Below are 15,112 nucleotides of genomic sequence, written 5' to 3'. Positions count from 1 at the left end.
TGTGTAATCTAAAATATGACACAAATGAACCTGTCTGTGAAACGGAAATGGAATCATAAACTTAGAAAAAAGACCTGTGGTTGCCAAGGGGGATAGGTGATGGGGGAGGGATAGAATGGGAGTTTGGGATTAGCGGATGTAAGCTATTGTATACAGAATGGATAAATGTCTTACTTATAGCACAGGGAACTATACTGAATATCCTGTGATAAACCATAATGGAAAAGAATATGAAAGAGAATGTGTGTATATATATATAGAACTGAATCACTTTGCCGTACAGCATTAACATTATACTATATCAACTATACTTCAATAAAGTTTTTTTAAAATGAATAATTTGAAATCAATATCAATTTACAATGGTAATTTTCAACTTAGATATCATAAATGTGTTTCTACAAAATAAAAGCATTTGCCACACCAGAAGAAGAAAGAAAGGACACTGACCATCTCAGAGGATGGATGAGTTAGAGAAGCTGGGGTGTAAAGGCGTATCCTAAAACATTTTGAGCTGGTGTCAGCCCCAGCAGCAACTCTCTTTCAGTACCCCCACTGAAAAAGAGAATTCTAGGATGCAGCAATTTCTAGGGCAAGTCTTAGAGTTTATCAGGTCACTAAGAAATGGGCAACTCAGAAGACAAGTAGCACTCACTGGGACAGAGAATGACTGCAGATGAGGGAAAAGCCTGAAACTCAGGAAAGGTTCTGAGAGGCTAGGGGAAGAGTATGGTCATGAGGCCTCATTTTCTTCCTGCCACCCCCACGTCTCTTACACAAACGAAGAAAAACCACATGATTGATTGCAAGGCAAATCATTTATTGAACAGGTTGAGGAAGGTTTTATTCATGGCACTGTTGTCCTGAATGGGGCAAAGGGAATCAGAAATCTGGAGGAAACTTTGATTCTCGGTGAGCTGCTAAGTGTTCCTAGATAATTAGGGAATATCCTGAAGATGCAGAGACGGTGCCTTCACATGCGATAGTGATGGAAGTCAGGTCCCAGCACTTGTCATAAGATGGGAACCATGGAAGAGAAGATTCTGGAGCCCAAATCAGGTGGCACTAAATAAGCAAATGAGAATGAGAACACAAAAGCTTATTAGGTGCTTCTCAGATTGAACTGAGGATAAAGAGAATTTCTATTTCCAAAAATACATTGAAGAAATAGTCACCAACCTGCATTCTAACCCACGCTATTTGCCAGAATAGGGAAAGGGAGGGTGTTAGTGATTCTTTTCCTGTTTTTTTCTATTTTTGATCCCATCTTAGCCTGCCCCAACTGAGCCTATGAAAAGAAGAGTGGAAGCAATGAAGGATGCTAGGCTTCTTTCTGCCATCTTCAGCACTGATAGTTTTAAAGTGTCTTTGACAAATTGACAAAAGCCATAGCAATCTTTCATTAAATGCTGACTTTATGTAAGCCATAGTTGCTAAGACTTTCACTTACATTATCTGAATGAAGCCACACAATAAGTCTGAGACAGGAAACAGAGGAGGAAACTCCAGATTCTATTTTCCAGGTTGGAGGACAACTGGGAGCTCAGACAGCTCTATTCCCAGATTACAAGTTAAGGATGTGCAGAGATTGAAGGAAGAGATGTATTCCATATATTGGAGGGTGAGATGGGCTTTCAGGATTAGAAGATGGACCATAAACACAGAATGTATTTGAATATCATACGCACATTCTTTTCCCATTTAAAACTGTAAGTCGAATACTGATTTTCCCCACATTATCAATTACTGAGCCCTTTTCTGCAGCATTATATTCACACAGTAATTCTGTAAGGTAGACATCATTGTTTCCTTTTAATTGGTATGTGATTTGCTTTAAAAGCTCATGGCAGGAGTAGATCCTGAACCCAGGTCCTGTAACTCCAAATTTCAAGCTCTTCCTACCAAATTATCTTTACTGTGATTTTTTAAATCTTCTACTGTAAACCCCTAGTGCTTCTGGAAGGTACTGAGCCCGGGCCGCCGCGTCCCCAGCAGAGCTCACCACTGCAGCCCTAGGCCACTCCACTCCCTCGCGCCTGGAAGCAGCGATCTGTAGAGGCAGAGAAGAGCACATTCAAACTCCAACCCCAGTGTATTTCCCAGAATGAAACCAGATGGTTTTCCAGGTTAGGACAAAGGGGACTGAATGGGGGTATTAACTCCTCTTGGATTTCTCCCTTCAGTACCATTCCTACTCAGCAACATGGGACTTTAGGCAGAGAAAGCCAGAGATAGCTCAACTTACCCTCTTGGGTCAGGTCAATCACGTTTTCCTTAACAACTCCATACTTCTGGCAAATTTCCACAAACTTGTGCTTGAGTTCTGGGCTCGTATCTGGTTCTCGGGCTGTGGGAAGAGTAACAGGGAGGGCTTTGTCCTGTTTCCTGGTGACTGAGGCTCATGAGAGGGGTGGGTCTCCGGCCGAGTGGGAGAGGGAATGGAACTGATTGCATGCTCAGGCACAAGTCTCAGGGATGGAAAAAAGTCTTTCTTGAATGTGACACCTCTAGGATATCTTTCTGGCACAATGAGAGAATCATCATCTTCCCATCACTGAGCCTGAGAGATTTTACCAAAGGGGAGCATCTGTCTTTAATGAGGAGAGAGGTCCCAGGGTACCATTGGGAGGTCCACTCTGTCTCCAGGCTTCCTTCCTTCCCTGGTCTCCCCACCCCAAGATGAGCGCCAGCGTGAAAATACTCTACCGTAGAGTTCTAGCAGTTTGTACGAGTCGCTGAAGTTCTCAAGATAAAAAATAATATGGTGACTATAGTTCACTTCAAGTATGCGAAATATATTTTTTCCATCATCTGTGGAGAAAACAGAACACAGCTCAGAAGTTCTTTGGTCTGTGGGAAAGATGTGAAACCCTTTTACCTGTTCTCTCCCACAAAACAAATCCTGAAAGAAATAGCCTTCCATCTGCATCTCTCTGGGCTTTGAGAGGCAATTTCTAAGCAACACCGATGAAGTGACCATTAAGGGTAGAAAAATTCAGTCACAGAAGTAACTTCCCCTCTATTATGACACCGTGGACCCACCTACCTCCCTTGGCCATCTCTGCCAAATGTCTTCTCTATAAGCCCAATTGGCCTTATATACCCAGTGCTATAACCTGAATGATATGCTCTGGCAATGGCTATCAGACATCATCTGAAAGTGGGCCATGGAACTACCCTGGTGGTCGAGTGGATAAGATTCCACCTGCCATTTCAGGAGATGGGGTTCAATCCTTGGGTCCAAGAAGATCCCACATGCTTTGGGGCAACTAAGATCGTATACTCTAGAGCCCACATGCCCCAGCTGCTGAGCCCACATGATGAAATTACTGAGCCCCTGAGCCCTAGAGACCATGATCCTCAACAAGAGAGAAGGCACCACAATGAGAAGCCATGGGATTCTCCAGACAATAATACTGGAGCGGGTTGCCATGTTCCTCTCCAGGGGATATTCCAAACCCAGAGATCAAACCTAGGTCTCCTGCATTGCAGGCGGAATCTTTGCCCAATGAGAAGCCTGCTCATCACAGTTAGAGAATAGCTCCTGATTGCTAAATCTATGGAAAATCCAAAGGCAACAACGAAGACTCAGTGCAGCCAAAATAAATAAATAATTTCTTTTAAAAGTGGGCAAGGAATGTGAAACTGTCCTGCCAATTTACTTTTTTATTTGCCAACTTCCTTTTGTTGTAGGAAATACATATGACCAAGCTTCTTTCTCTGTCTGATGGTACTGTGTGCCAGGCACTGGCTTTGACAGACACATTTCTCCCAAATTCAGGATATTGACTATTAGATGGCCACATTAGATTACCTAAACAAACACATAAGGAACTTATCAAATCCTTAAGACATTGGAGTAGAGTAAATTCCTTGCAGCTGGAAGTAGAATTTAGAAAGACTTTTTTTTTTTTTAACATACTTACACCTAACAGTATATACACCATCCTCTCCTGTGCTGTCACATGTCAGAGGAAGCTCAGTACACACTCCGTTTACCCTGTAAAACAAAATGAGCTGATGTCTTTGAGATCCTGAAGGGATTGGCTCCCTGACACTCTACCTGTAACTTGAGTTGCCCATTTCACTGATTAGCTGTTGAACATTTTGGATATAGTTTCCAAAGCACTTTTATTTACATTATATCACTTCATTTGGTACTTTGAGAATGAGTCCACGACTTCTATCCCTATGCCTCTATCACCTCTTCCCACTATTACTATTATGACAGCTACTTGTCTAGAGAATTAGCTGGGTTCTGACCATGTGGCAGTCTCTCAGATGGTGCCTTTCAAACATCACCTTGCTTGGTCCTCACAAAAATACAGAGAGAGAATTATATCATCATCTATTCCTCCAGAGAAGACTGAGGAAGAAAGAGATGAATTTTCCTGGTGACACAAAGAGAATCAGAATTGGATTGGCTGTTGATTCTGAATCCTATGCTCTTAACCTGCGTTGTCTTTCCATACCACTAATGATCTGATATGTCTCTACCCCTTACCTCCTCTTTTTCCACTGAAAAGTATTCCTGCCCCAATTCTTATCTCTGAAATCTAGCAAAGTCACAGGTTCAGGTTCCTCAATCCTTGGGTCAGTGCCAAGGATTTTATCAAGGATGGGCCCTGATTTTAGTAAAGGCTCAGAATATATACATATATGTGTGTGTGTGTGTAAAGGTCCAACACCATATTCAGATTTCTGTTTTTCCTTCCCCAAGCAAAAAAATACACACTTACTTTGTATGCATGTTAATAAACAAAGAAGAATTTTCCAAGAGAGTGATGTACTCCACAAAAATCCTCATGACACCATTTTCTTCTATCTTTTCCCTGTGGTCTGAGGCCAAGAGAATGGAATACCACTCCCCTGTAATCTGCAATAAATCAATAAAATGACTGGGTGACAGGAATGCAAGGATTCTTTAATATCCGCAAATCAATTAATGTAATACACCACATTAACAAATTGAAAGATAAAAACCATATGATTATCTCAATAGATGCAGAGAAAGCCTTTGACAAAATTCAACACCCATTCATGATTAAAACTCTCCAGAAAGCAGGAATAGAAGGAACATACCTCAACATAATAAAAGCTATATATGACAAACCCACAGCAAGCATCACCCTCAATGGTGAAAAGTTGAAAGCATTTCCCCTGAAATCAGGAACAAGACAAGGATGCCCACTCTCACCACTACTATTCAACATAGTGTTGGAAGTTTTGGCCACAGCAATCAGAGCAGAAAAAGAAGTAAAAGGAATCCAGATAGGAAAAGAAGAAGTGAAACTCTCGCTGTTTGCAGATGACATGCTCCTCTACATAGAAAACCCTAAAGACTCTTCCAGAAAATTACTAGAGCTAATCAATGAATATAGTAAAGTTGCGGGATATAAAATTAACACACAAAAATCCCTTGCATTCCTATATACTAACAATGAAAAAACAGAGAAATTAAGGAAACAATACCATTCAACATTGCAACAAAAAGAATAAGATACTTAGGAGTATATCTACCTAAAGAAACAAAAGACCTATACATAGAAAACTATAAAACACTGATGAAAGAAATCAAAGAGGACACAAACAGATGGAGAAACATACCGTGTTCATGGATTAGAAGAATCAATATTGTCAAAATGGCTATTCTACCCAAAGCAATCTATAGGTTCAATGCAATCCCTATCAAGCTACCAACAGTATTTTTCACAGAACTAGACCAAAGAATTTCACAATTTGTATGGAAATACAAAAAACCTCGAATAGCCAAAGTAATCTTGAGAAAGAAGAATGGAACTGGAGGAATCAACCTGCCTGACTTCAGACTCTACTACAAAGCCACATCAAGACAGTATGGTACTGGCACAAAGACAGAAATATAGATCAATGGAACAGAATAGAAAGCCCAGAGATAAATCCACAAACTTATGGACACCTTATCTTTGACAAAGGAGGCAAGGATATACAATGGAAAAAAGACAACCTCTTTAACAAGTGGTGCTGGGAAAGCTGGTCAACCACTTGTAAAAGAATGAAACTAGAACACTTTCTAACACCATACACAAAAATAAACTCAAAATGGATTAAAGATCTAAATGTAAGACCAGAAACTATAAAACTCCTAGAGGAGAACATAGGCAAAACACTCTCTGACATAAATCACAGCAAGATCCTCTATGACCCACCTCCCAGAATATTGGAAATAAAAGCAAAACTAAACAAATGGGACCTAATGAAACTTAAAAGCTTTTGCACTACAAAGGAAACTATAAGTAAGGTGAAAAGACAGCCCTCAGATTGGGAGAAAATAATAGCAAATGAAGAAACAGACAGAGGATTAATCTCAAAAATATACAAGCAACTCCTGCAGCTCAATTCCAGAAAAATAAATGACCCAATCAAAAAATGGGCCAAAGAACTAAACAGATATTTCTCCAAAGAAGACATACAGATGGCTAACAAACACATGAAAAGATGCTCAACATCACTCATTATCAGAGAAATGCAAATCAAAACCACAATGAGGTACCATTACACGCCAGTTAGGATGGCTGCTATCCGAAAGACTACAAGCAGTAAATGCTGGAGAGGGTGTGGAGAAAAGGGAACCCTCTTACACTGTTGGTGGGAATGCAAACTAGTACAGCCACTATGGAAAACAGTGTGGAGATTTCTTAAAAAACTGGAAATAGAACTGCCATATGACCCAGCAATCCCACTTCTGGGCATACACACTGAGGAAACCAGATCTGAAAGAGACACGTGCACCCCAATGTTCATCGCAGCACTGTTTATAATAGCCAGGACATGGAAGCAACCTAGATGCCCATCAGCAGATGAATGGATAAGGAAGCTGTGGCACATATACACCATGGAATATTACTCAGCCATTAAAAAGAATTCATTTGAACCAGTTCTAATGAGATGGATGAAACTGGAGCCCATTATACAAAGTGAAGTAAGCCAGAAAGATAAAGAGCATTACAGCATACTAACACATATATATGGAATTTAGAAAGAGGGTAACGATAACCCTATATGCAAAACAGAAAAAGAGACACAGAAATACAGAACAGACTTTTGAACTCTGTGGGAGAAGGTGAGGGTGGGATGTTGCAAAAGAACAGCATGTATATTATCCATGGTGAAACAGATCACCAGCCCAGGTGGGATGCATGAGACAAGTGCTCGAGCCTGGTGCACTGGGAAGACCCAGAGGAATCGGGTGGAGAGGGAGGTGGGAGGGGGGATCGGGATGGGGAATATGTGTAAATCTATTGCTGATTCATGTCAATGTATGACAAAGCCCACTGGGAAAAAAAAAAATGACTGGGTGAGAAAAGAGGAAAGGAATACAGCATGAACCCTTGTTTCCTTGAACCCTGACCTCTGGGCCAGGACTCTCATGATGGTGATGTGAAGATTAAATTAGACTTGGGTCGGTCGGCACTGTACCTAGGACTTTTTCCACTGTTCACTGTTCCTCCAGTAAGTTGGAGGTTCCCTAAGTGTTGTCACCTTTTAACATGGCACCACTGCCCTTTCTTAGACCAAGGTCTGAAGCCTCCCATTTCCTCTACTATGTCAAGGACCTCCTCTCCTCCCAGAGGGCCACTCTGCTTCAGAATCTTCCAAAATGCCTCAAAATCCAAAGTCACTACGCTCCACTGCCCTTGAGTGAGTGTGGGGCTTCCCTCATAGCTCAGTTGGTAAAGAATCTGCCTGCAATTTGCTTTCCTGCCCTTACCTTTGGAATATCGAAGTTGCTTCTCACAACATCAGAGTTTCCCTCCTGGGCACAGACTAGGGTCAGCCCCAGACACAGCAGCAGCAGCTTCATCTTGGCAGGAGACAGCGCTGTCTTCTCTACTGTCACTGGGAGTGAGTCTCTTCCTGATGGTGCCTTGGCTCCCCAGGGCCTCTTTTTTATATCCGCTCCAGGTCCAGTTTACCGTCCACAAGGCACCACCTCTGCTCCTCCGCCAGTGTGAAATGGGCTGTCATCCACTTTGGGCGAGGCCAAGGACTGAAATTTGGCAACTTCTGAAATTTGGCAACTTCATCGCTTTTCAATCTACTTAGTGACCTTAAATTTCTCAAAACACGTACTCTAGAAAAACAGTGGAGGCTTGAAAGGGCTGCCTTGTGGATCCAGATTTAACTGTGGATCTGGCTTAGAATCCAAAATCCAGTTACATGTGGCAGAAATGGAGTCTAACCAAGGAATGGGGTGGTGGGGACTCCATGTCTCAATGGAATTTTGTGAGTCACTTCATTTTGATAGCCTCTTTCTGCCAAAGATGATGGTAGTTATCACAAGGTAGTTAACACAGAGTTGGTTACAATGGGGTTGGATAAAATATTAATAAATTCTTAAGTATGGTGTCTGGTATTCAGGACATTTAAATTCCTTTTCCTTATTCTCTGAACTCAACCCCTGTAGTCTTTCCTTTCCACACAATGACTAAGGAAGTGTGTAATCACTGTATATACCTCACCATTCTTAGGTTCTATAAGATAAATAGAGAAGTGCAAGATGCCATCCTTCCTTTAAACAAGTTTCAATGAAGGTGGGAAATGCTTCCTGTACTCAATAAGAACTTAATCCTACAAGCATGAAAATAACTCAACTGGGGCCCTTCCACTTTGTGGATCTGTACGGGGCACAGAAAATCGTGGACCGGCTCCGGAAGTATGAGGCTGCCTATGGAAAACAGTTCACCCCATGTCAGCTGCTTGTGGACCATGCCAACAACCCTAACAAGAAGTTCTACCAATGAGCAGGCCCTGTCCCCTGCCCACTGGCCCACTAATGCCAACCATGGCAGCACTGGTTCTCAACAGAGTGGCATCTAGATTTATCAGAGTGACCAGAAGGAAGACAAACTCTGGCACCGGGTATGTGCCTTGATTAAAGTGCCTTTGGCTAGGACATCTCTCCCTCCCAGCTAGGTCTGGCTGTGATGTAGTTTGTACTTCCTGTTGGAAGGTGGAACCCTCTGTGTGTACCAATTTATAAGCCCCAAGGCCTAGGGTGGCAGTGTTTCTGGAGCCATCCTTGTTGCCTGCTCCTCTTGGGAGGCCAGTGGTGGTCACTGGTGGCCAGTGGTGGTGAGGGCAAGTTTGCACTCAGCCAGATGCACTTAACAATAAAAATCAAACTCTTCATCAAAAAAAAAATAAAATAAAATAACTCAACTGAATGGGACCAAGTCCAGACCATTGTTGGTCAGCAAAGGGGTGATGGTAGGAGGTAGTATCATGCAGATAGTGCCTAGGGGACTTCCCTGGTGGTCCAGTGCTTAAGAATCCACCTTCCAATGCAGGGGATGCAGTTCAATCCCTGGTGGGGAAACTAAGATCCCATATGCCACAAAGCAACTAAGCCCATGAGCGACAACTACATCCATGTGCGTTAACCACAGGGCCAGTGCGCGGCAACTAAGACCAGATGCAACCAAAGATAAATAAAGAATTTTTTTTTTTTTTTTTAAAGAAAGGGCCTCTTCAACTGGCAGGGCGATGCCTGCAACATCAGCTGCTGTGTGGGTCTGTTCCTGGTACCCAGCAAGCTGCAGAAGCAGCGCAGCAGCATCGTCAAGAACAGCCGCCACCCGGTGTTCAGCGAAGAATTCTTCGACAGTCTGGGGCCAGTCAGTGTAAGGAAGCTGGCGTTCAGGATCAAGGTGGTGAACAAGGGCAGCAGTCTCGAGTGGGACACGCTGCTGGGGAAGAAGGAGCTGCCCCTGACCTCTCCCGCTACCCTTCTTGTAGAGGTCCCGCCCCTCTCCCGGATCCTGCAGGGAAGCCCTGATGCTGAGGCTCTTGTTGGGGGTGTCCTGGGTCATACTCTTCTCCAGGGGTTACTTTTAATGGAAGAGAAGAAAGGGGGCTGCTGGGGGGAAAGGAAGGGCCAGCTTGCTGGGCTGAGTCCCTCTGGACCCCAAGTTCCTTGCCCCCACCACCACTGCTCACCCCTTCTGGAGTTCTCGAACCTGGGCCAGGAGGCAGCAGAGTCCGATCACAGACCCAGAGGCTGCCTGTCCTGGGGCGCAGCCGGATCTTCTCTGCGGCACCATGAGTATCCTCTGCCAGACACCCATGGGGCTGTGGGAGGACCCCCCTCCGGGGTTCATTGGTCTCTGGGCAGCCCTCAGCCCTCCCATGCTCCGGAGGTGAGAGCCAGTCAGAGGGAGGAGGGTGCCAAGTCTGAGCTGCCTGGCAAAGACAGGCAGCCAAGGAGGAAGTCCCAGAGGATGAGAACGGGGGTGGGGGGGGTGGCGGCTGATGGCTCTGCCCCTCGACTGAGACAGCCTTTCTGTCGGCTGTTTTCCTCCAATGCCCTCTTTTCTGGGGACCCTGCGGCCCCTTTGGGCACCCAGGCCCTCCTCCTCTGGAAGGCTGGCCCAGATGGTGCCCAGGGAGCGGCACTAGCTCGTGGGCCCTGCTCCTCCCTGTCCCCGCCCGCTCCTGAGCATCCAGCAGCCCCCTTGGCAGCTGAACCCAGGAAATGCTGCTCAAGGACTGGCGGCTTCGGCTTTTACTCCACCACATACATAGGTTTGGGCGAGGCTGGATGGGACAAGGGGTGCTCGTCCACCTGCTTGTGGCTTTTCAGGCTGCTAAGATGGCTGCATGGGCTTCACTGTCATGTCAGTGTGTGGGTCCTCAACTGATTTCTGTGGAAGTTTCAGGCTCAGCGGGAAGGACAGGGAAGCCTGGTGTACTGCTGTCCACGGGATCGCAGAGTCAGACACGACTGGGTGATAGAACAAACCAGACACCAACAGCACAGCTTGCTAAGTCGCTTCAGCTTGACCCTATGGACTGTAGCCTGCCAGGTTCCTCTGGGATTCCATGGGATTCCAGTCCATGAGATTCTCCAGGCAAGAATCCCGGAGTGGGTTGCCATGCACTCTTCTAGGGGATCTTCCTGACCCAGGGATCAAACCCTGGTCTCTTATGTCTCCTGCATTGGCAGGTGGGTTCTTTACCACTAGCGCCACCTGGGAAGCCTACAGCGACCATAGGCAGGTGTAATTATCCTGCTAACGCTCAGAGGATAATGCTCAGAGATCTTAAACCTGTCATCATAGCTTCAAAATGGCAGAGATTCAATGGGACACTTTGTGTGGAACCCTGAAAAGAATGTCCAGCATACACTGGGCTGGTGAGATCAGAGACTTATTCCAGGAGACAGCAGGACTTGGAGTGGGTCTTGTAAGTTAGGGAGGAAATGGAGATGTGCAAAGGATGTGGGAAGATCCTGACCCCATAGCTGGGGCTTGTTAAAACCTGCGGCTTATTCTGCCTCACATTAATGTCCCCTTGCAAGTACTAGTGCGAGTGAGCACTCAGTCGTGTCCGACTCTGTGTGAGCCCATGGCCTGCACCCCGTCTGAAGGAAAGTTACACGGCTCAAAAATAGCCTGGAGTTAAAACTCCCCTCCAGGTCCTCCCCACCATTCTATGCAAAACAAAGAACTCTCTCACCCAAAGAAAAAAATGGACATTAAGGTTGATTATGCACAGCTCCCAGCGGTCCAGCCTCTGGACCGAATTATTTTGGACCGAATTCTGGAGAACTCTGGATCTCCAGAATTCCTTGCCCCAGCCGTTTAAGAGATAACTAACCCAAACAACCTTGGAGAAGAACAGGCCCCCTTAAGACGGTAGATGTCCACATATACGCCTATAAATACTCACTCTTTTCTTGGGTTAGTGCAGCAGCTCACTAGTCTGACTGCTGCCCCTTCTCGCCTCGTTAAAGGTGATCTGTTCTTGTAAAGTGCCAGTCTCGTCATTTTTCCGAACCTCGCCTTCTCTAACTCCCTTACCCTACACCACCGGGTTCCTCTGTCCAAGGGGTTTCCCAGGCAAAAATACTGGAGTGGGTTACCATTTTCCTCTCCAGAGGATCTTCCCGACCCAGGGATTGAACGCGTGTCTCTACATCGGCAGGCAGACTCTTTACTGCTGAGCCAACAGGGAAAGCCAATAGTCCCTTCTGCACGCCCAAGAGAGTGACTGGCGTCATGGGAGGAGCTGGCACAAGGCAGTGGGCCTAGGAATTGTGGCATTCCATCTATGCTTGCTTTAAGAAGTTTTCCCAGGGACTTCCCTGGTGGTCCAGTCGTTAAGACTTTGCCTTCCAATGCAGGGGACATCGTTCCCCTGGCCTGGGAGCTAAGATCCCACATGTCTTGTGGCCAAAAAGCCAAAAATAAAACAGAAGAAATATAGCTACAGATTTAATAAAAACTATAAAAATGGTCCATATTTTAAAAAAAAAATCATCCCAGGTCCTTGTGTGACCATTCCTAGCTCATGCTTAACTGATATCCAGCCACTGCTTTTTTGTCATCATGGGCTGATTGCAAGTTCTCCTGTCCCTGAGATGGAAGAATTGAATTTGATAAATAGTAACAAAGGCTGTGTACTTTACTCCCCAGTTTTGATTCTTCCCAAGAAGCGATAGCAGCCTATGAGCAACCAGATTTGCACAATGAACCCCACTCTTCCTGGGCTGTGGTGCTGAGGGGAGCGTCAGCTACCACCACTTCACACAAGATCACCATTGCACCCACCACCACTCCCAACCCTTAGAGCTCCACACTGTAATTTTCCGCTGCGGGTGGAGATGCCTTTCCTGTTCTGCTTTGTACCTACCACAGCACCTGATACGTATAGTATCACCTCTGGAATGACTGAACCTTAAATCCTGTCTGAAAAGCAGGATGTGCTTTTAAGCTCAGGACTGAGCACTAGGATGTCGTGTCTGACTCTTTGCAACCCCATGGACTCTAGCCCACCAGGCTCCTCTGCCCATGGGATTTTCCAGGCAAGAATACTGGAGCGGGCTGCCATTTCCTACTTCAGGGGATCTCCTGGCTCAGGGACCGAATCTGCGTCTCTTCCATCTCCTGCTTTGGCAGGAGGATTCTTTACCACTAGCGCCACCTGGAAAGCCCAGAAAGCACCAGGGATTTTGTTTTGAGAAATAACCTTGTAGATAATCCTCTTGTAAATAAGAATACTATTTTGGGGGCAGTGACTTCATTATTTACTCCTGATCCACAGGAGTGGAGAGAGGGCATAGGATTGAAATCTATGACCTGAAGCCTGTGTTGTAGGTGATCTTATCTATTGATACTAAGATCTGAGTTGACTGTTCCCCATTCTGGTTATTCACTTCCACTTCAGATCTGCCACATTTTTGGTGGTAGGCTCAAGCACTGCCAGGACAGCCTGTATTCACTGAGATAGTAAGATCAAGGGTGCAAACATACCAAGGTATGATGCAATTCAGCTAAGTGCTTAGTGAAAGAAAACCCAGTCAAAACTAAAGCTGAACTAATATTGAATCAATCAAGAATGATGCCTGGCTTACAAGAGGATTCCCTTAAATAATATTCCTGTATTACCTTTAAATATTTGTGGTAGGAGTTGTAAATTAACAATATGAAACACTATTACAACTTGTAGGTGAACAGTAAATGTCACAGTTGAGTGAATTATTGACTTTTTACTATGGAAGATAGGAAGGGGTAGAGAGATGAGGAAAGATGACCAAAAAACTAAAATAGAAGAGTAACAACTGATGCTAGCATCTCTCAGAAGATGATATAAGTACATGGCATAAGGATTCATTTTACAAAAGTTCACTTGACCATCCATCAATGGTGAACACATCTAGTATATAATGCAAAATATACAGGGTAAGTATTTGACGTAGAATAATTCTGTGTTGTAGCAAGCTGCTTTAGAAGACGTGCTACTAAAGGATTTTTGAAAAATAATGAATCAGAATCTGAAAAGAATAGATTTATATATATATATATATATACATGTATAACTGAACCATTTTGCTATACACCTGAAACTAACACAACATTGTAAATCAACCATGTGCAAGTGGGCTAAGTCACTTCAGTCAAGTCCAGCTCTTTTTTACCCTATGGACCGTAGCCTGCCAGACCCCTCTGTCCACGGGGTTCTTAACTTACTTCAATTAATAAATAAAGGGAAAAATAATTAAGAGCAAAAACTGACCAGATCATACACACACACAAAAATGATGCCACTTCATTCCCTCTCCTCAAACATCTACCAATCATTTAGGAACAGAGAGGTATTATTTAATCACATTCCCTCAGTTCAAACATGTCATTGACACCTGAATCCGAACTACTATATTACAGTCAAGTTGCGTCTGTTATTTTTATATTTAAGGTGATTAGACTTAAACAAACTTAGGAACAACTTGGTAATCAAATAAAGAAGGGCGTTCAAAAACATATTTGTTCAAACATGGGATTGTGCTGTAATCCACTTACCAAGGCAGGTAGTTACAATGGGAATATATTTTGCAGCAGTACAAAAACCATCTGCAACTTGACTGATATTAAAGAACGATATTTTGCTGTCATAAATAGAGTAAATATCAATGAGTATTAGACAAGTGCTTTATAAATATTATTTCATAGAATCTTCATAATAGACCAGTATGATAAGTATTATTACCCTGTTTATAAAGGTATAAACTAAGACTCAGAGAGGTTAAATAAACTTACCAAGATCACACAGCAAGCAAGTGGGAGAACCCATATTGGAACCCAAGACTGTCTGATCCCAGAGCTCCTACGCTGACTGACTCCACGACCCAGATCGAGGTTTGATGTTTCCGACATGGAGGACAGATGGAACAGGAATAAGTAGACCCTCAGGGTGTCTTCTTGGTAGTTACTACTGAAGAAGCTGCATGTAGATATCCCCAAAATGTGACAATAGGGACAAAGCTGAGGGTCAGATCAGGTGAAAGGCAAGGAGCAACCTTCTCGGTCAAAAAATATTTGATGGGTGAATGGATGATTTGAGGGCTACTGTTCGTCTGATGGGGCTTCCCAGTGCTCAGTGGTAAAGAATCCACTTGCCAATGCAGGAGATGAGGAGACACAGGTTCATCCCCTGAGTCGGGAAGATCCCCTGGAGGAGCGAATGGCAACCCACTCCAGCATTCTTGCCTGGAGAATTCCATGGACAGAGGAGCCTGGTGGGCTACAGTCCATTGGGTTGCAAAGAGTCAGACATGACTGAGCGACTGAGCGTG

General features: G+C 44.3%; 1 protein-coding gene across 2 annotated transcripts; it reads right to left on the bottom strand.

The window, feature by feature from the left end:
- Positions 1–799: 799 nt before the first annotated feature.
- Positions 800–14,861, bottom strand: LOC133071378 (major allergen Equ c 1-like). Of its 2 annotated transcripts, none has more exons than XM_061163979.1 (7): positions 14,577–14,861; positions 4,740–4,876; positions 3,927–4,000; positions 2,707–2,811; positions 2,246–2,347; positions 2,003–2,050; positions 800–1,065 (listed from the first exon to the last, which is right to left on the bottom strand). In XM_061163979.1, exons 1-6 carry the CDS (start codon positions 14,691–14,693, stop codon positions 2,013–2,015), a joined length of 573 nt encoding a protein of 190 aa, XP_061019962.1. In that variant the 5' UTR covers positions 14,694–14,861; the 3' UTR covers positions 800–1,065; positions 2,003–2,012. The 2 variants fall into 2 exon arrangements, with proteins under 2 accessions (XP_061019962.1, XP_061019963.1); XM_061163980.1 differs by lacking the exon at positions 14,577–14,861 and adding an exon at positions 7,751–8,209.
- Positions 14,862–15,112: the final 251 nt, after the last annotated feature.

Source organism: Dama dama, chromosome 16 (assembly GCF_033118175.1).
Source record: "Dama dama isolate Ldn47 chromosome 16, ASM3311817v1, whole genome shotgun sequence".
Taxonomy (NCBI): Eukaryota; Metazoa; Chordata; class Mammalia; order Artiodactyla; family Cervidae; genus Dama; species Dama dama.
This window is presented reverse-complemented; position numbering and strand designations above follow the sequence as displayed.

Bases quoted from the DNA above. Each gene is read 5' to 3' on its own strand.
- LOC133071378 (XM_061163979.1), bottom strand. From the start codon at position 14,693: ATGTCGGAAACATCAAACCTCGATCTGGGTCGTGGAGTCAGTCAGCGT. The intron at 4,877-14,576 runs GTAAGTTTATTT...GATTTATTGCAG, and splicing joins TTGCTTGCTGTGTGATCTTG to ATTACAGGGGAGTGGTATTC. The intron at 2,051-2,245 runs GTAAGTTGAGCT...CTGCCTCTACAG, and splicing joins GATTGACCTGACCCAAGAGG to ATCGCTGCTTCCAGGCGCGA.